The sequence below is a fragment of the Polypterus senegalus genome, chromosome 16 (assembly GCF_016835505.1).
Source record: "Polypterus senegalus isolate Bchr_013 chromosome 16, ASM1683550v1, whole genome shotgun sequence".
Classification (NCBI taxonomy): domain Eukaryota; kingdom Metazoa; phylum Chordata; class Cladistia; order Polypteriformes; family Polypteridae; genus Polypterus; species Polypterus senegalus.
In genome coordinates this window covers 96,337,634-96,359,285 of record NC_053169.1, presented here as the reverse complement: position 1 = coordinate 96,359,285, position 21,652 = coordinate 96,337,634, and the positions used below count along the sequence as shown (strand labels likewise).

The 21,652-nt window shown below is 38.8% G+C and overlaps 3 protein-coding genes across 5 annotated transcripts in view; 2 read left to right on the top strand and 1 right to left on the bottom strand.

Moving 5' to 3' along the window:
- LOC120516806 (bcl-2-associated transcription factor 1-like) overlaps positions 1-2,806 on the top strand; it is a 41,263-nt gene extending 38,457 nt beyond the window's left edge. For all 3 annotated transcript variants that reach the window (XM_039738753.1, XM_039738755.1, XM_039738752.1), the window contains one exon: positions 2,594-2,806. In XM_039738753.1, coding sequence (XP_039594687.1) covers positions 2,594-2,599 — 6 coding nt within the window. In that variant the 3' untranslated portion in view covers positions 2,600-2,806. The remainder of the gene's footprint in view (positions 1-2,593) is intronic.
- A 4,639-nt stretch (positions 2,807-7,445) lies between these two features.
- On the bottom strand, positions 7,446-18,694 carry armc1l (armadillo repeat containing 1, like). The gene is made up of 7 exons (XM_039737953.1): positions 18,552-18,694; positions 16,049-16,226; positions 14,519-14,610; positions 14,217-14,403; positions 9,499-9,615; positions 7,907-7,981; positions 7,446-7,811 (listed from the first exon to the last, which is right to left on the bottom strand). Exons 2-7 carry the CDS (start codon positions 16,199-16,201, stop codon positions 7,614-7,616), a joined length of 822 nt encoding a protein of 273 aa, XP_039593887.1. The 5' UTR covers positions 16,202-16,226; positions 18,552-18,694; the 3' UTR covers positions 7,446-7,613.
- A 96-nt stretch (positions 18,695-18,790) lies between these two features.
- Positions 18,791-21,652, top strand: part of mtfr2 (mitochondrial fission regulator 2) — a 31,861-nt gene continuing 28,999 nt past the window's right edge. Inside the window, exon 1 of the mRNA XM_039737952.1 lies at positions 18,791-18,871. The gene's annotated coding sequence lies outside the window, so the exon portion shown is untranslated. The remainder of the gene's footprint in view (positions 18,872-21,652) is intronic.

The following is a 21,652-nucleotide window of genomic DNA, read 5'->3' as shown; positions in this document are numbered from 1 at the left end:
GCGACTTTTCAGGAATGGCAAACTTGGTGTGTGAATGCCACAGGGGCTTTTTAGTTGGTAATTAGAATCAAATGTTGCCTTAATATGGAAATCCTTTTATAAAGTTTTGGTTTCTGTGGAAAAAAATGTAGTTTATGCAAATATTTTTCCAGTCACATTTTAGTTTTTATATTCTTTCAAGTTCATTTATTTTAATTTGGTCTTTAATTTTACTATTTGTTATTTGTTCCACCTAAATTGGGCATTGTCTGTTGTCCAGTAACAGTTTAAGAAAAAGCTATAGAATGCCATTCAGGTAATGAGGCCTGAGAACTCAATTTTTAAGGAACTGCTTTATTCAAAAAAAAAAAAAAAGAAAGAATTGAGTATAAACCAAGAATGTTTAACGCAAGCTGTAGATTTAAACAAAAATTATGTATTAAAAGTGTTTGACACATTTCAACCCGGACATTTTTAGAGCAACCACCAATAAAATCGAACAAGTTGTATCTTTTAACATAATTCCAGTGACGACAATATATGTTAGCACACTGAAGGTTTGTGAGGTTTTTTTTTGTGTTTTGTAATGAAAATTTGTTTTGGTACCTGTGCAACGATTCTACAGTCGCTAACTTATTTTCATCATTGGCGTAGCACGTACGATAGAGTTCTTCTGATTGATGTACTGGTGGTACTCTTGTTCAGCCAGGTTTGCATTATGGAATGAGTGTAGAGTCCCTTAAATGAGAAGTTTTGCAGATTAGTCATTGAATCCCATGTAGTGTGAATGGAACTAGACACATGAAGAAAAGGATGCTTGCTTGCTTGAAGTACAAGCCATAGCTATGAACCAAAAGAAATATTTTGTGGCAAATAAAATTTAAATATTGTTGACTCTGATTCTGCACTATTGCCAAATAACCTTGAGGTGCCAGAAGAAAAAGAACAAAGTGACATTTAAAGTGCAGCTGGATTATGCACATATGTAAATGAGAGAGGGATCACCATGGCTCAGGTGCATTTTATTTTCATATGCTCCCACGTTACTGTTGTACTCATGTGCCCAGTGTGCTTTTTTTTTTTTTGATCGTAAAGGAAACTTATTTCTTACCTGAGATGACTCCACACTTTTAATTTTTTAAATCCATTGTACCTGCATCCTCTGTCACATCTCATAATGTGACTAACATTACTCTTGGTCCATGAAGTGACATATATAATAAGTTACAAGGCAACTCCTTAATAATTTGTTGGAAACTATTCATTATCAATATAAAAAATTATTGAAGACTTAGAATAGATATTGGACCTTAATTTTTTTTTATTGATATTGGAGAATGGCAGTGTTTCTGTTTTATTAATTGTGGTGGTTGAACTCTGGGTCATAATGTTTTATCCAAGTTTTATTCCCACTCTGCTAGTTAGTCTATGCTTTATGCTCATGTAGCTGGTTGATGTATAAAAATGGGAAGGTGCCGTTTCAGATGTTCCCCATTTGTTATTGAGATGGTTTTCCCTTTCACTGTATCAGTTTCGAAAGCAGCTGCAATGCAAGAATGAAGACATTAACTTTTTTTGCAAGATGTTTGTAGATTCTGCCAGTCTCTGTTAAAGGGAATAAACTAAAAAGAAAATTGAACAACAATTTGGGACAAACTTTATTATATTAGATAAGACCCATTTACACTATTCAGCACGGAGTATGTGTGTGAGGCAACTTTTATACACGCTAAGTGGCCTCTTTAAGAGGGAGATACACTCTTCAAATTTTTATCAGTGATAGAATAATCCATAGATACTAAGAAATGCATTCCGGAAAACAAGATTTGCTGTTTAATATGGAAGCAAAAAAAAATGATTTAGTTGTGCAATTTTATATTTTAGTATTGCTGTTGATTATGAAAAGGAAACCCTGTTAAGTCTTACTTTCCCTGTAAACCATCTTTTCATGAAACAGTTTTCATCTAAATTCCGCTACATGTAAATGATTGTTATTCACATCAGTTCTGTAGAATGTATCTCTTGAATTCAGGCCTTAACCCAGTTGTGCTTCTAGTTAGTGACAAGACATTAACATGCAGACAATTACACAGACAACCAGAGTGCAGGCTTAACAAAAGAAACACCAAATGGTGTGATTTGCTTAGATTTACACACTGGGTTTATGGTGATATTGCAATACATTGTTTTAATGTAGAAATTATAAAATTAGCCCTTGTGTTGTATTTTGCAGATTTTGTATTTTCAATGAGAACTTAAAATATGTAGTACAGTAAATACTCAAACATCTGTACGCTAAACTTGCACTACTGCTTACACCTTACTTTGTTCTGTAGCTCCACTTTGAGTTTCAGAGTAATACTGTTTGTTCACATTTTAATATTTCTGTAATTTTGTAAGTTCATGGAGACTAAGAGCCTCCACTCACCCAGTTTGTTGGAACTATGGCGTGAAACTTCTGAAAGGCAAATTTAAATTGTAAGGGTACCGCAGGTCAGTTCTGATGTTACATCTTAGCACATGTCAGTACAGTTATGTTAATTAGTATTAAGTTTTATTTTTAAACAGACAAATTGTACATTTTAATTTCTTTTTTTTTCCCCTTCTTTGCCAGGAATAACTACAAAGAAGTAAGAAATCCTGGAATATCTGCCACTTGGATGTTTTTTCGTGTGACTTGTTAAACAAAATTATGAGTTTTAGTGGTGTTTTAAGTTGAATATTCAAGATATTTCTCTTTCAGTTGATATCCTAAAACAAGCATTGATTGTATGTAACCTTATGATTATACTGTTCAACATAACACTTGTTAAATCTTGTTTATCAATTGTTACTTTTTTAATTTTTTTTTTTTTTTAGCATTTCATTTAAGTGGTTACATTTGGTGTATTTTGGAATATGTTAAATAATGTCAAAGTTTGATTTGTGTTGGTGTTAATGTTTTTTTGCATGGAATATTAGTAACTGTTTACTTCTAAAACAGTGGATGTGTAGCACACAGCCAAATATTTTGAGAAATTCTTAATCAGTGGCCCCAAAATACGCAGTAATTACTGGTTATCTTTAAAAGTGATCTTTTACTGGGATGTTTGACCATTTGTATGGTGGTGACCAATTTCATACAGTTAGGAAACCACGTTCTGGTTTAGTTTTGTTCATTTCAGGGGGGAAAAAAAAACTTGACTGGACTAATTGCAGAGGTTTTCCAGTTATTTAAAAACCCAAGTACTGCGCCAGCGTCCTCTGATACGGGCGGAGAGTTGTGGGAGGTAGAGAAGAGTCCAGCCCAGTCAACCTAAGTAATCCTGGGTGAGTGGGTACTCGATAAGTCTAAGGTCCAGTTATTGGCCTAGGTGCTTTTTGTGTTGTACTTTCATTGTGGGGCTCTGTTTTTTTTCTTTCCCAAAGATTGATTAGTCCATATAAGAGTGTGTGTGCACACATTAGAATGCCCTGTGATGTGCTGGCCCTCATCCAAGGTTGTTTTTTTGCGTGTTTGAAGTTGCCTTTTATAATCTCTGGTCCCATGTAACCCAAAATTGGATGAAGAGGGTGGGATAATGGAGGAATGAGATCTTAATGGATGAATTGATGGGCTTGTCCTTCTGGGTAACCAATAGATGCACCTAGTTAAGAACTCTGAATGTGGAGCATCGTAACCTGTGGCTGAACCAGATTGGCCAGTTGCAATCATAGGCACATCTGCTGCATATGACAGCTGATGGTTACGGTTTGGTATTTGCTGCTGAAGCATCTTCCTCCTCCTTTTTTTTTTTTTTTTTTTTTTTTTTTTCCCCCTTTTTCTGTACCAAACACACTTTGGTCTGTATCCTGAATCGTGCAAGGCTGAAAAGCTTGCTGTTGGATCTAGCATGTAGGTACACCCCATCATCAGATGTCCTAAAGGCCTATGACTGTTCACAGGAGCCAAAAACCCTGAAGCCCTGCTTAATTGTGCTTTGGAAGGGGAGTGCCCATGAAAATGATCTAACAACCTCTGCATGCTGTTATGAAGAGGTGGAGGTGTGCGAAGGGAACTCTTCTGCTGACCATGTCTCAAGTCTTGGTCAAGTTGATGAAGGCAACGTTCTTCAGTCTTCTCTTGTAGCAGCCTTACTGAGAAGATCATGTTGATTGTGAATCTCTCTGCACTTAAACCAACTGAAAGATACTCTCTGCTTGAGCCTGCAGTCTCTTCAGAGCAATTTGGGGAAATGCCTTGCCATTGATGCTGAGCAGGGCTGTGCCTCTGTAATTGTTATGGTCACTACACATTTTTTTTTTTTACACTGTGATGTTTGTATCTTGATGTCATGGGGAACTGAACCCTGCTCCCAACTTTGGCAGGGCAGAGTGTGAAGATCTCTCTGTACCACTAAGTTACTTTTGCAGGAATGCCATCTCTGCCTGGTGCCTTGCCATGAATGAGTTAATCTGACAGAAAATATCAGATGCAAGCAGAGCAAAATCTGGCAATTGGCCACTCATTTGTGGAATACCAGTTAGATAAAAACACAAGGTTCAAGTCCATTTATTTATATGTAACCCAATACTAGGTGTTCCTAGGTCGTCAGCATTTTATACTTTAAGAATGGGGTTGGGGTTGTGCTTTGCATTCTCTCTGTTTAATGGTAATTAAGGTAGAATAGCCTTTACAGCAGACGATGATAAATTTTAGCCTCCTGTTTGCTCCATTTAAATCTCAGCAGCATGCAAAGGTGAGTCCTACGAGTAGCCCTACTATCATATGGGATATCTTGGTGTGAGTTCCATACTTGCGATGACTTACCTGCACAGGTCATTATGAACAGGAATTTCTCTCATCATACACATGCCATGGAAATGCAGCAGTTGTGTTTTCTCAAGTTGAAAAACTTTGTGAAAGTGGACAGAGATTTTCCCTATTTGGGCTGGTGTTCTCTAATGTGAAAACATGCACAGTATCAGTTAGGAATTTTTTTTTTGCAGATGAATTTGTACCTCAATTGTGAAAAATAACTGAAAATGGTGCCCTTATCCTTTTAACTCGTGTCCATGTCATCTGTGACAGGTGCATGAGCAAGATGGGCTCCAGCGGATGGAGATGAAAGTTCAGTATGGCCTGGGCAGAGGTCTTCACAACTGTTGAGGAGCTCTGGTGTCTGGTCTGTGCTGAGTGGTCTGCAGCAGCTTACACCAACATGATCAGTCAAATGCAGTGATGGGACTACATATCTACTGCTGACCTTCACCACCCTTGTTTGTAATTGTATTTAAACAGAACACAGTAGACAGCCTAGCTGCACTGCAGCATATTCTGAGGCCTTGTTTGTTCACGTCCATGGCCGTGTTGAGAGTGAAAGGTTTGTGCAAAGCCAAGTTTGGCATTTAAGGGTTGTGACTTGACAACTATGAAGTTTTTTTGTGGAAAGGAAAATATGCAGTGCAATACATTTAAATAACACATCCCAGCAGATGAGAGCTGTAAGTAAGACACTAATAGAAATTAATTTGGGATGTACTACATGTTCTGCAGCAAAGGACATGGGGATCTGTATGAAAGTAAGAATGGGGCTTTAGGGAGCTGGTTTAGAAACCCCAAGACACTGGTTTAATTTGTTTCATAATTGGGGTAATCACTTACAAAACAAATTTCAGTTTCAACTTTGTGAAATTGTGTGTGTGTGTGCTGTTTTACTCCTCATAGGTGGAAGCTGTTAAAAGCAGCTCTAGTTACAAAAGGGTGTATCTATAATGGGCATTTAAAACTGGGATCATCCTGAGTTAACTATACCCCTGTGTCCACAGTTAAAATGTGATTGGTTTCTCAAGTGGAACATGGCTGCCATAGTCAGTCTGGGGGAAGCATAAATTGTATACTGATGTGTACAGAAATAAGATAAGCTTACACACACTTGCAGTTTCCTAAACTTAAAGTGAGCTTCAACAAACTCACCCTAACACACATCTAGAGTTTTTATACTAATATACTATGAATTTCACATATGATTTAGGACTGACTTTAGGCAGGGCACAAGGTTTACAAACTGATGTTTTCACTTTTTTATTGACTATATCACAATTTCAAGCCTTTAGGCAATTAGATTTTGGTACCTAGTTAGCCTAAACTGAGTCAACAGAAGAACAATTGTGGACCTCTTCAAATGTTATTCGTCCTTGTAAACAAATTTACAAATATCTGAAGGTTCCATATTCATCTGTACAAACAAAAATATGCAAGTATAAATGCCATGGGGCCACCCAGCCCTTGTACTTGGGGACAAAAAGTGCAAATCAGTCCCAAAACTACAGCAAAGGACCATTCCCTGGAGGAAACAGACCATTCTCTTTTCACACTAAAATGAATTCAATATCAACATAACCTGAAAGCCTGCTCGGCCAAGAAGAAGCGACTGCTCCAAAGACACCATTAAACGACAGACTGCAGTTTGCAGTGGGACATGGGAACAAAGCTCATACTTTTCTGGAGAAATGTCCACTGCTCTGATGAAACCAAGAACAAACTATTTGTCCATAATGCCCACTGTTATGTTCGGAGGAAAAAGAGACCAAAGAACAATATTTGGGAAGGGTGAAGCATTCTGTGGGGGTGTTTTGCTGTTTGAGGTGCTCTTCGCAAAATAGAAATGATGGAGACAACTGCAGCAACATCTTGAGAGCTCGGTGAAGAAGTTGAAGCTCAGTCGCAAATGGTCAAGCGACCCCAAATCGACCTCCAACGTTATGGCAAAATGGCTTAAAGTACGACACGGCCAAAGTACTAGAGTGGCCATTATACAAAGCCCTGACCTCAATCAGATTGAAAAAGCTTGTTGGAGCAAAGAGGCCTACGAACCTGTCCCAGTTACATACCTGTTCAGTCTGGAGAACTGGGCCAAAATTCCAGAAATATGTTGGAAGGTGACCCAAAACATTTAGCTCATATAACTTCTGACCCACTGGCATTGTGATAAGAGGTCTGTGAACTTTGTTCGAAAGAATTATTTGCCTGCACAAAGTGGATGTCTTAAATGATATGATAAATTATATCATTGTTAGTATAAAATCTGTGGAGGGCTTAGAAAGTGAGTTTTAAAGAATTCACCTGAAGTGGATGGAAACTTCAGATTTCAACTGTAATACAGAGCAACATTAGAGGTCATGCATTGGATTGGAATTCCCAAAGGAAAATGAAGAGAGGAAGAGCAAGCCTACAATCAGAGCTGAACATCAGAAAGTCCTGGGGAGAGACGGCGATAAAAGACGGGTAGAATGGGCCTTGTGCTGCGAGTACAATGAAGAATACTGGGAGGCACCTGTAATTAGAAACAACGCGGTCTGCAGAACAAACGCAAACTGAATTTGTGGCTTCATTTGACTGCACTGCTTAGGTCGTAAATCCATTCTATGAAGTGGCTCTTTGAGGTACAACAGGGTACTGTACTGTTCTCTTGAAGAGAAACACAAAAAAGGTACAAATGAAGAAATCACTTTAGGTTTTATTTTATTTTTTTCACAAGTGAAAATTAAAGGTTACTGAAAATATTTACAAAAGATGACCTCACGTAGTGAGGAACACTACAGACAGACGCACAACAATATACACATTAAAAGGAAGTGCATTTATCACCTGTACACACAAATCTTGTCAAATTTCACCAGTAAAACGTTTTAGTCAGAAAGTTGGTAGCCGCATTCAGCCACCCACCGCCACCGGCCCCCTCCTGCTTGGCGCCGGTGCGTGCCAGGGCAGTGGTGACCTCTTTTTCTGGGCTCTCTTCCTCAGGCAAATAATCTGGCAAGAAAGAGTTTTCCTCAATAACAGCATGCGCAGGTCCAAATGGAACATAAACCTAAAAATCAAAAAGACAGGTTTACTGTGACTGAAAATGGGTAGGAAAACGAAACAAAAAAAAAAAAAAAATTGCACCCAATTTAAAAATTTTACCTCTTCTCCAGTTTCATTTTTCACAACTTGGTGTGCTTTTAGCACCTTGGTTGCTGCAATGGCTTCCCCCAAACACTAAAAATAAGAGAGTATTGAAGCTTTTTGGTATGATGGATGAAGGACTCGCTATTCTAATCCGATACTAATTTGCTTGTATTCCCCTTTCACGTTAAAGTTTGGACGCTGCCCTTAAATCCCTTTTTCCTCTACATAGTGAAACTGTTATTGTGCATTCCTCATTATGTACAGGAAAGGAACCCACATATACAAATAAATATAGAAAATGTGCATTTTGCCTCCATGTACGACAGTCATTTCGTTTTATTAAACTCAAAAAACATTTCATACATGCAAGTTTAACAAAACTAGGTTTGAAACAAATTGCCCCCCACGCATTAGAAAGAGAACAGAGTAGCTCTTTAATAGTGTTAAAAAAAAAAAAAAATGTAAATAAGTAGATGAATAGAAATAGAATAGAAAAAAAGAGGGGAGAATCCACTTCCTCAATTTAAATGCTTATTCTAAAATGTTATGAGGGGTGGGGGTTGATTTGTTTTGAATCATTTTTTTGGTAAAATTTTAGTTGTTTGTATGGAATGCTATTTGAATTTACTAAAAAATAAATAAATAATATTGTTATTGATCAGATCTGCCACGTTTTGAATAAGTTTTGTACAGATCCTCTAAGTGAGAATTTGATTCTCAAACCCCCACCCAACTTTAGATACTAATACAGTCAGTCATTTTCTAACTCGCTTAGTCCTGCTGAAGCCAATCCCAGTTAGCAAAGGACACAAGGCAGGAACAAACCCTGGACAGGACACCAGTCCATCGCAGGCCACACAAGGGCCAATTGGGGAAGACCAATTCACCTAACCTGCATGTCTTTGGACTGTGGGAGTAAAGCTACACAGACACGGGGAGAAATGCCAGGTCTCCTTACTGTGAGGCAGCAGTGCTACAGCACCGTGCCACCCTGAATCATCAGCTCCTTTCCTTAAAGTGCTGATTGTGTTTAGCCATTTCCAAAGTTAAAATTGTTATGTCTTTCCATTTTAATTAATATAGAAGCATAACTTATTTTTAAATTCAAGTTTTTCCGAGGAGGAAAATTTGGTTTGTTGGTGAGCATTTTACAAACAGACCAAACCATCCCATTAAAAACACAGCAAACCAGAACTCTGAATTTCTACAAATAAAATATTGTGAACGAAATTCTTACCCTGTCACATTAAATAATAGATGCTACACACCACTACCGTCTTCTTCTAAGGCCACTTAATCCTAAGCAGGGTCACAGGGGGCTGAAGCCCAACTCACAAAGTGCAGGGCACAAGACAGGAAGAAATCCCTGGACAGGGAGCCAGTCCTTCACAGGGTCAAAACACACACACACACACACACACACAATTTAGTGTTGCCAGACCACCTCTTTGGACTGTAGGAAGAAACCCAGTCAGACATGAAAACTCCATGCCAGGATGGGAACCTCCATCTCCTTACTGTGAATCCATGTACATCATTTTATTGTCAATACAGACAGGTGTGAGGACAAGCAGCTACTTTTCCAAAAAAAGGGGAGAGGAACTCACCTCTGTTGGCAGATCTGATCGAATCCGCACAGTGCATCGTTTAAGAGGCATTTGAAAAGTAAAGCTGATCACACCCTTGACCTTTAACAAGGCATCTTCACAAAGACCACGATGATTCTACAGGTCAAAGATAGAAGGGGGAGAAAGGAGAAGAAAACTAGACATGAATTAGTTTGCTCCTCAATACAGCACAAATCAGAACTGAAATGCTCCCCATCTTGGATAAATGCAACAGGTGAAAGACTGGTCAAAACTCATTTCATAGATTTAAAAAAGAGAGAACAGGGAGCATAAAGATCTGGATTTTGCATGATAACGCCAAACAAACCTACATTCTCTCTTCTTTTTTTTTTTTTTTGACTTGCCGATCACAAAAATCACTTACAGTACCATTTGATTACAGATCGCCTATTTTTGTGAGTATTGATATACTAGACAAACTACAAATGGAACACCTTTGGTGATTTGAAAGTAGTGACACGGCACCTCAAGTACACCAAGTCCTGTGAATGGGACAGTTGGGCTACAGAAATGGCAGGAAAGTGTGCCACATAAACCACTTGTCAGCTCAACCAAGAGATTTTTGCCCTCTCATCATATAAAACACACACTGACAAAGAATTCCATGAAAATAAGGAAGGTGAAGGATTGAACAGAAAGATGTTAAAGGCATTATATATTTTATACATATACACATAAACACACACACGCATGAAAAAGTTTGGGAACCCCTCTTAATTCTTTGGATTTTTGTTTCTCATTGGCTGAGCTTTCAAAGTAGCAACTTCCTTTTAATATCCGACATGCCTTATGGACACAGTAGGATTGCAGCAGTGACATTAAGTTTATTGGATTAACAGAAAATATGCAATATGCATCATAACAAAATTAGACAGGTGCATAAATGTGGGCACCCAACAGAGATATGACATCAATACTTAGTTGAGCCTCTAGACGCTGTCCTCCTACAGCCTTTGAGTGTCTGGATTCTGGATGGAGGTATTGTTGCCCATTCTTCATACAAAATCTCTCCAGTTCAGTTCAGTTTTGCTTCAAATCATCCCATAGATTTTCGACGATATTCAAGTCAGGGCGCTGTGACGGCCATTCCATAACATTGTTCTTCTCCCTTTGCATTAATGCCTTTGTAGATTTTGAACTGTTTCGGGTCATTGTCTTGCTGGAATATCCAACCCCTGCATAACTTCAACTTTGTGACTGATCCTTGAACATTATCCTGAAGAATTTGTTAATATTGGGTTGAATTCATCCGACCCTCGACTTTAACAAGGGCCCCAGTCCCTGAACTAGCCACACAGCCAAACAGCATGATGGAACCTCAACCAAATTTGACAGGAGGTAGCAGGTTTTTTTCTTGGAATGCGGCGTTCTTCTCCTGTCATGCAAAGCACTTTGTTATGACCAAATAACTCCATTTTTGTCTCATCAGTCCAAAGCACTTTGTTCCATAATGAATCTGGCTTGTCTAAATGAGCATTGGCATACAACAAGCGACTCTGTTTGTGGTGTGAGTGCAGAAAGGGCTTCTTTCTCATCACCCTGCCATACAGATGTTCTTTGTACAAATTGCGCTGAATTGTAGAGCGATGTACAGATACACCATCTGCAGAGAGATGTTCTTGCAGGTCTTTGGAGGCGATTTGTGGGTTGTCTGAGCAGGATTGTGAGAATGGTTACATATGCCACTCCTGTATTTTTCTTGGCCTGCCAGACCCGAGTTGGTTTAACAGCAACTGTGCCTGTGGCCTTCCATTTCCCGATTCCATTCCTTACAGTTGAAACTGACAGTTTAAACCTCTGAGATCGCTTTTTGTAGCCTTTCCCTAAACCAGGAGACTCAACAATCTTTGTTTTCAGATCTTTTGAGAGTTGCTGTGAGTATCCCATGCTGTCTGTCACTCTTCAGAGGAGAGTCAAAGTGAAGCACAACTTGCAACTGACCACCTTAAATACCTTTGACCACTCATGACTGGACATCCCTGTCTATGAAGTTCAAGCCTTAACAACCTCAGCCAACCAATTTGGTGTTGCAAGTAATCAGAATTGAGCAGTGACAGGCATTCAAATACGCAAAACGACAAGGGGACCCAAATTTTTGCACAGCCAGTTTTTTTACATTTGATTTCATACAACTTCACTAAAAATCTTTGTTCGGAAAACACAGCAGTACTCAGATGTTCCTGGGAAATGAAAGACATACCACTGTAATCTTTACTGTTGAAAGGAGAGTCAATTATGCAGGCTGAGAGGGGTTCACTAGATAGAGATAGATATTATTTGTCCCCAAGGGGGAAATTAGATTTCTGTCCCTCTTTTGCTGTTGTAAAGTTTTATTAGGCGGAGAAAGGCTGTTCAGATAGACACAACTTTAATTTGTCCCTAGTGAAAAAAGCTCTTTAAATAAATAGATAAGTACATAAATATACACACATACACACACACACTTTGGTCTGAACACACAATTGAATGATTATAAAGCAAGAAAATTGAAAAGGTGGAAAAGTTTTAAAAAAAATTTGTTGGCTGAAGGGCCTTAGTGTTGGTGTGTCAGAGAGAGGATGCACAGCGCGGTTCATAACGGCACTCAGTTTTGTTTTAATTCTCTCCTTCGCTACGACATCCAGTGGGTCCAGAGTGTGCCCCATAACAGACCCTGCCCGTTCTATTCTGCCTGTTGATTCAGTGGGCCTCTCGAGGGGACTTCACTAGCCCAGCATACCATCTTGTAGGAAAAAAAGAAAAACGAAAACCCACCATACACTAGCCATTAAAGGCGCAGAGTCTTGTAAGGAAAGAGCCTGCTCTGCCCTTTCTTGTACACTTTATCTGTGTTACAAGACCAGTCCAACTGGACAAGTACTTGGAGTGGACCGGCTCTGCACCCAGTCCCTGAATACTAGCCGGGCGTAGAGGCTCTTTGGAACAGTGAAAGTTAATCACCAATTCCTTGTTTTTATGATGTTAAAGGCACAGTGTTCTTTGCACTAAGGAACAACGTTTTCCACTGGATTCCTCTCCTCTGTCTCATCCCCCTTATCCAAAATCAGTCTTGGGGACTTCCTGTGTCTGCAGATTTTTGTTCCAAGTAGCTTCTATTTTTAATTGGACTTCTGGCCTAATTTAATTAACTGTTATTTCCCAGATTTTGTGTTTTGAGAACAATATAGAAATTAGAAAACTAACAAAACTTACATTTTCCCCGTATAACTGCTTAGTACATTTTATTTTTCTTTTTAAGATTTTCATCCAGATCATCATTCTACTTTTCCAGTGGCTCCAATTGTTTAATTCATTATTTTCTAATTAGTGGGTCTAATACTAAAGTAGTTGCAGCCTTTCATGATTTAGTGTTTGCCTGGGTGTCTGCTCTGCTGGATCTCAATATTAAAGACACAATGAAGGGAGCAAACTTCACAGAGAAATGGCAAAATCGAATGAAATTGACAAAAAAAACCCATTTAAATTTAAAGCAAAAGCAGAAATATATCTAAAATGTCTTAGAAATGTAAAAAAAATAAATACTGCAGTGATATTTATATTATATATATATGAATGAGAGAGAGAGAGAGAGAGAATCTATACATAAACACATAAAAATGTTATATTTCCAACTATCCATTATCCAATCCGCTATATCCTAACTACAGGGTCACGGGGGTCTGCTGGAGCCAATCCCAGCCAACACAGGCCGCAAGGCAAGAAACAAACTCTGGGATCGGTGCCAGCCCACCACAGGGCACACACACCAAGCACATACTAGGGCCAATTTAGAATCACCAGTGCATGGTAACCTGCATGTCTTTGGACTGTGGGAGGAAACCCATGCAGACACAGGGAGAACATGCAAACTCCACTCAGGGAGGACCCATGAAGCGAACCCGGGTCTCCTAACTGCGAGACTGTGCTACCCACTACACCACTCTGCTGCCCCATTTTATATTTCATTTTATAATAAATAAAGTCAATGTATGTGTGTGACAGTAGGTATGTTCCAGCATCACATCCTAACAGCTGGAGCGATTTTCATGAAACTTAGTACACGTTTCTCCTTAGTTGACTAAAAAAATACTGTAGGGTGAAATCAGCTCTAACCCACCCCTTTCTGGGTAGGATGGTCTTGCGGCCTTTTATGCACGTTACCAGCCAGTTGACACTTGGACCAACCACCAGAGGGCAAACTAGAGGTGAATGCCAGCATTCTTCATGCCCCTGTTGCTTTTCAAATTAAATTGAGTTGGCTGGTTCTGAGCGTAAATTGGATAACATACATACAAGACTGCAAGACAAGCACATTTGTGAGCCTTCATTGTGTGTTATTTTTATTCTTAAAGTTGCGTTTTACTTTTATTTTCCTCAAGCAATTAAAAAAAAAAAAAAAAAATTTTCCTCCAGGGCAACGCTGGGCGTTTCAGATAGTGTAAAATAAATGTAGGAGGGGAAAAAAAAAAAAACAGCTAATTAAATTTGATCAGGGTTATCAGTTGTTATCACGGATTATGAAGCTGGTTGGAACAAAAACCTGCAGGCATAGTGGGTCCCCACAACCAAATCTGGGAATTCCTGCCTTCATCAATACACCCCACAAGTGCAGAATCATCTGAGGAATTCCACAAGTGACGTGACCTGGTGATCATCGCGAACATCAGGCCTGCGTGTGAAGCACAGAAACATGCAAAAAGTAGGGGTGGGGGGCTTACTTTGTCATCCAGTCCTTGAATATGAAGTGTAATGGACTTGGCCTTCTTGTTTGAGCTGTTAATGAAAAACTGCTGCTTCATCTTCCTTTTGGGGGGCTCTGGGGTTCGGAGAGACTCAGTAGTAGACGTGTTTAAAATATTGTACACTTCCTTTGCTAATAATGGAATTTCCTCAATGGTGTCAGTTCTGAGAATACAAAAATCAGAAGAGAAACGTTATATTTAAGCAGTCAGACATACCAAAATTGAAATGGCTATTGAAAAAACATATGCAAAAAATGTAAAAGTATCATAAAACGTACTGTTCAGTCAGCTTCTCTAGGCTCACCATCATTCCCAATTCGTTTTTCATTTGTTCTCGGCTAGAATGAAACTCAGCCAGGTATCTGAGCGCCTGGTAAAGAAAGGATATTAAGTAGGCCGTATCATCTCTGTTAGACTAAAGCATGCAGTATTATTTCTGGTTCATTGAAGATGCACTTATTGTATTATAACAGGACTTCACCCTCAAATACAGGTACATGTGTGTGCACCTCCTGCCCTACTGTGGTAAAATGCATAGCACTTAAAAGGAGAAGTGTTACGGTAAAAATGTAATCCAAAAATTCTCCTCCACATTCATTGGTCAAGAGTCTCATTTTCAGTTAAAAACTGCAGTATTATGGGAATGCGTTTCTCCATTTAGGATATCTGCCGATTTTTCCAGAAGTAACTATTTGATAGTTTGGCAAAATAAATGCCTGCATCTTACCCTGGATAAATGACATATAGATTATGTGACATCTCACAAGATTTTTCACATCATTTGCTGTTGTACAGAACTGGTGAACACCAAGTTCTGTTATGTGATAAACTTTTCTTTCTAGTCACATGAAAGCTTGAGATTCATCCCCGAATACCACTACACAGGATAAAGTAACAACAAAATAATTTTTGGGTGGTGTACTCCTTTAAGTGGACTGAAAAATGCATGCATGGACTTTTTTCCCCTTTATATGCTGTACTTTTCCTAAGGTTAGCATATTTTTCCAGTTAATCCAGCATTTAAATTCATTCCACCGAGTGACAAAAGTTTATTTAAAACAAAAACAAAAAAAAACCAAAACACGAGAAAGAATAAAAGCTTCAACATCACAGCTGACACATATGCATTCTCACATATTTAAGTGCTATTACAGGAATGCTTGGGACTCAGAATATTTATCTCATGAAAATAATGTGATGGTTGACTCTTCATGCCTTTCGATGCAGAAAAGAAAATTTAAAATTCTGCTTTTAAGATACACAGATAGCATAGTTGGCAGGATTAGATAGACAGACAGATAGTGTAGTTGGCAGGATTAGACAGAGAGTGTAGTTGGCAGGATTAGACAGACAGACAAACAGCGTAGTTGGCAGGATTAGACAGACAGTGTAGTTGGCAGGATTAGATAGACAGACAGACAGACAGACAGATAGTGTAGTTGGCAGGATTAGACGGAGAGTGTAGTTGGCAGGAGTAGACAAACAGAGAGAGTAGTTGGCAGGATTAGACAGAGAGTCTAGTTGGCAGGATTAGACAGACAGACAAACAGCGTAGTTGGCAAGATTAGACAGACAGACAAACAGCGTAGTTGGCAGGATTAGACAGACAGATCTATATAATTTGGTGCTTGACCATTTCTTACCGACATTCATCTCAAAAATATTTTCCTTTACATCTATGAACTCTGAACCCCAAATGGTCATGTGAAAAGACAACTTCCCCTTGGGGATTAACAAAGTATATTAAATAAATTAAAATAAAACAAACAATATACAGCACCATCCTGTCCCATTTATTATACACATACCTGCAAGGCACAGTACACCACCTGAATGTCTTGGTGGTCTAGGAATAAAACCAGGCCTGAAAGACATGCTTTATCTTGAAGAATACTTTCTTGGTTGTGGGGCTCCGACGCCAAGTCTCTCAGTTGTGTCACAACAGTCAATGCATCCATCATCTTGACGTCTCACCGAAGACTGCAGCTTGATAGAGGAGGCCAAAAGGACAACAATCAGTTACAACTCCGGCTAATTTTCTAATAGTATTTACAATTTCACAGTGTAGCCATAAACAGGACAATCTTTCACACTTAGTTTGACAGCTTGAGCCCGTTTTACCAGCCACACATAAAAAAATAAATAAAAATCGCGAGTGGTCTCCCCTAAACTTTCTCGTATGCATATGGGGATGGATATTTGATGAATAAACAATGATTATATTTTTATTTTATGTACTTTAAAGAACCATCAACAACAAAATCAAACTAATATTATATTGAACAATTATAATAAAGTAAAGTTCAATAAATTGGACTCTACAGCTGCATGAATAAAAGGTAAAGTACCAATTCCTGTTAGCGGAAATAGCTAAAATGTTGATAGAAATCTATGTTTTGTATCTAATACTTGTATGCAAAACTTGGATGACCTGAGTGAAAGCGTCCTCAGACACGCACTTCCAAAAATGGTATTTTCGGACTCGGAGGTCTAAAAACATCGAGATTCATCAAAATCTCGAAATGGAATTTTAGGACAATTCCAATACTTCATATACGAGAAAGTCATGGAGGTCTAAAACACAGAGATTCGTCAAAATCTCAACATCGAATCTTTGTATGATTACAATACTTTCCCTACACTTAGTTTATGAGAAAGTAAAAACAAAATGGAACCAATCTTTTAAGAAAAGGATGAAAGAAAATATTTACACCTCTGACATTTTCTATACATCCACTAACATACAAGTGAAATCTCCTCTGTCTTTGTTCAACTCCTCACAGGATTCTGGCCTTCATGCTCAGAGTGATGAGAAATGAGAAGGGCTGTCAAGTCACACCGGATACAAACAGGCAGTGAGAAACCAAAAACTTTCACTTTTCCCCCCTATTTGGTTTTATCTTCTTTTAATTTCACCTTATGCAATTTCTTGACTTGGGAATTTGTTAGTTTTCACATATCCGTTGGGGTCAGGGCACAGGGTCAGCCATTGTACAGCACCCCAGGAGCTAGTGCAGATTAACGGCCTTACTCAGGGGCCCAGCAGAGCAGGATCTCTTTTGGCAGTAAACGGGGATACCAACTGGCAACCTTCCGGATACCAGTATGGATCCTTAGGCTCAGAGCCACCATTCATTGGACCCACCCATACTACTACTTCAGTTTCAAAAGACCACCGTGTGCATATCATTCTTGGTAGACCTAATCAGCACCAATACACCAAACTGTGTGCCGGACAACCACTTGAGTAAGCGACAAGCATCATAGAAGCACAAAACAGCTTTGATGGAAAATGCAGGGCTGGGCAAGCCAGGAAAGCATTCATGAAACAGAAAGCACTTTCACACGATTGACGCCTTAACCTGTAATTTCAGACACTCCTGGCACATACGGTACATTTTCTCCATCCTTCTGTATGGTGTGGAATTGTGACCACTGCCACAAACTATGCGTTGCAAGCATTGAATCATTCAAGATGTGGGTGCGCTGAAAGATCTTGACGATTTTAACAGCAGAAAGCACATGCGATGAGGAAGGTCCTTGAAAGAATGAATGAGCCCCATGTCACGGACATCATCAAGAAGCAGAAACTTTAATATTTGGGATGAAATGATATGCAATATTAAATACCAGCTGATGGAACTTAAAAGACATAAGGAGGAGACCTGGAAGGTGGTGGGGAACATCTTGGCTCTGTAATCAGTTTCCAAAGTTGAATAAGCCCCAGAAGAAGACAGCTCGGGAGCTCTCCAAAATCCTGATGAAGACTGGAGTGGTTTCATAAAATTAGAAAAATTAATAAAATGCTTACACATTTAGCCCTAAGAGCAAAAAAAGAAAAAGGGGCAATCCACATCAAAAAGACCCCCTGATTCGGCTCCAGTGATCTTTAAAGGAACAGGTACGGCAACAGGCCTTGCGATGGCTCACTCGTTTCCTTTTTTTACATAAACCCAACATTTCGTGAAAACTAAATGAAGGCGGAAGGGCAGCTTGCAGGCAGACAAGTCACTTTTAACATGTTGGCCCCAACACCGACATTTACAAAATGAGATCAATGAGAATTTCACCGGCACTCAGATAGCCTCGCATTCGTAAATTCAATACATGATCGCGTAGGCTGTGTTACGTTGCGAAACACGCCGCCGAAATAAATCAAGCTATCGCAAAAAAGAAAAATAAAACTAACAGACATGTGTACGATAGACGGGACGACGCCATGCCTATAATTCTGTTAGCATGCTCAGTCTACGCCGACCGCTGTTAGTTGTCTAGAACCTGAACAGCAACGTTTAATCTTCGTTTACTTACACCGCCACTTCCTCGATTTTCTTCCGCTGTCAATTTTGCAATATTTTCTTTTTATTAATTCTCTAAAGCCTCATCACAAGTTCAACACCAACACGTCCGTTTTTTTTTTTTTAACTCGTACTAGGACACAGTCACGAATCCAAATATGCGCACGCGTCGTTCTGATTGGCTCACGTCACCCCTCCTCACTCCTCGATTGGCCACTTCTTTGCCAGCGATGACCAATCGCGCGCTCGACAGCGCAGGTTGCGTTTTTTAAGTATGTGTGCGTGAGGCTCGCTGCGACTCGCTGACTGCGTTGATTTTCATGGGAGGGAAAGGTGAGTATGATATTAGCGCTCGTTAATGATAGATAATATCTGCTTGTTTTTTGAGTAAGGAGACACTAAACAGCGAATATTGAAGGTGGCTAGTAAAGCATTTGCGAGCCTGCTGTGTTCACGCACCGTATTTCTTTAGATAAACTCGTTTGACGTTAACGCAGAGGTGTCACGTGCCCACAGTGCAGCCCTCATTTACTATTCCGTCTGTCCATCCATTTTCTGATTGCCGTATTATTTTTGTATGACCTTGTCATTTTTATGTTACTTTGCATTCTTGTAATCTGTGTATCACCCCATGATAATTGTGGTTAAGCCGCGCTATATAAAATGTTTTCAAATCTTCGGCGTGTTATCCTTCCCGTGTTTGCTAGGTTTGTGCAGGAAGCTGAGCAATGCATTTTTAAACCGAGAGATTGTTGTAAATAGTTTGGGAAGAAGAACAGGGAAGTAAGTGTGTGTAATTAACAAACCGTTTATGTAACCAAGATATTGCTTATTAAGAGCAGAATGGCCGTGTTGGAGAATACATGAGTAGCCGCACATCAGTTCTACATTCAATGTAGTAATCTTGCATTAACCATCGGTAAACTTTTTTTCTGTCCATATAACGCAAGTGGTAACGACACAGTAGTACTTCGATAAAATTGTACAATTAATGCATTCACTGTTTTATTTAAAACTAGCTGTGCTTCCCTTGTAAGACGGGTTGAAATCTAGTAGACCTCCGCATTAACATTTGCAGTACACTATCCAGTGCGAATGTCTCTGTTATATGTCATTTTGTATGGAATTCGTAAATGTTTGTGATACACAATGTGTTCTTTTTTTATTTTATTTTTTTTTTATTAATTTTATTACAATCAATACATAGCAATCACATTTTTACAAAAAAAAAAGAATTATGCTAAGAACAGATCGATCCCCACCCTTGAGAGAGAGAGCAAGCCAAACGGTGTAAAATTTAAGGCTTTTAAAAATACCTAAATCAACAAATTCTCTGTGCTTTATAAAATCATTTCAAAATATTACTGATTAGATCCTGCCATGTTTTGAAAAAGTCTGCACAGATCCTCTAACTGAGTATTTGATTTTTTACAATTTTAAATAATATAACACATCAGTTTCCCACTGACTTAAAAGAGGAGAGTTTGGGTTCTTCCAGTTTATCAGAATAAGTCTGCATGCCAAAAGTGTAGTGAATGCAATCACAATTTGTTTGTCTTTCTCCACTTTAAGACCCTCTGGAAGAACCCCAAACACAGCTGTTAATGGGTTAGGAGGGATTGTGAGTCCAAGACTGTCTGAGAGGTAATTAAAAATTTTTGTCCAGAATAATGTTAATTTGGAGCAGGCCCAGAACATGTGACCTAGTGAGGCTGGAGCTAATTTGCAGCGTTCACAGGTTGGATCATGTCCTGGAAACATTTTGGAGAGTTTTAGTCGAGACAGATGTGCTCGATATATAATTTTGAGTTGTATAATTGTATGCTTTGCACATATGGAGCTCGAGTGAATTCTCTGCATTGCTACTTTCCACTCCTTTTCTGATATATTAATTGAGAGATCATTTTCCCAGTGTCCTCTTGGATCTTTGAAAGGAAGGGATTGTAAAAGGATTTTATATATTGTAGAGATGGAGTCTAACTCCTTGAAATTGAGCAATAAATTTTCCAGCGTGGATGAGGGTGCAAGATGAGGAAAATCTGGAAGGTTCTGTTTAACAAAGTTCCTGATTTGAAGATAGTGAAAGAAATTTGTAGCTGGAATGTTAAATTTGGAATGTAATTGTTCATAGGATGCAAAGACGTTGTCTATATAAAGATCCCTAAGCTAGTTAATTCCAAATTTTTTCCAGATATTAAAAACTGCACATGTTTGTGAGGGTTGAAAGAGGTGGTTCTTTGCAGGTGCCACAGAAAGAAGCTTCTCCGTCTTAAAATGCTTTCTACATTGGTTCCAGATTCTAAGTGAGTGGAGCACAATTGGGTTATTAGTGTATTGCCGATAACGTGTGTTTATTGGTGCACAAAGCAAGGAATACAAAGAAGTACTGCAGGATTTTACTTCTATTGCGGTCCATGCCTGTGTATGTTCTTCTATTTGTGTCCAGGTTCTTATCGACTGTATATTTGCCGCCCAGTAATAAAACTGGAAGTTAGGTAGAGCCATGCCGCTTCTACCTTTTGTCTTTGTAGAGTCGCTCTTTTGATGCGTGGATGTTTAGAATTCCAAATAAATGAGGTTATTGTTGAATCAGATTGCTTAAAGAACGATTTATTAATGTATATTGGTATGTTTTGAAATAAAAAAAGGAGCTTAGGAAGAATATTCATCTTAACAGTGTTAATTCTTCCAGCTAGTGTGAGATGAAGGGTTGACCATCTATGCAAGTCTTGTTTAATTTTTTCCATGCAGACATTTAAATTTTGTTGATAAAGAGCTTTATGTTTACTTGTGATGTTTACCCCGAGGTATTTAAACTGTTCTGCAATGATAAAATTAAATAAATAAAAATAAATAAAATTCTATTAGCTGACGAGAATTGTACTGAATTTATATCCAAACAAATTGAATTCTTTCTAGAGACAAATACATCCCCTGAGATCTCTGCAGGAATACTCTGGGAAACTCTTAAGGCCTTCTTAAGAGGACAGATTATCTCATATCTTTCCCACAGAAATAAATCCGCTAAGAAAGTAGCAGAGATAAAAGCGAAATTACTAAAATAGATGAAGAACATGCCAGACTACCAAGCGAGACTCTACATAAGAGGAGGCA

Coding starts and splice junctions, on each gene's coding strand:
- armc1l (XM_039737953.1), bottom strand. CDS start 16,201: ATGATGGATGCATTGACTGTTGTGACACAACTGAGAGACTTGGCGTCG. Junction 9,616..14,216: donor TTCAAGGACTGGATGACAAA/GTAAGCCCCCCA, acceptor TTTGACCTGTAG/AATCATCGTGGTCTTTGTGA. Junction 7,812..7,906: donor AAAATGAAACTGGAGAAGAG/GTAAAATTTTTA, acceptor TTTGATTTTTAG/GTTTATGTTCCATTTGGACC.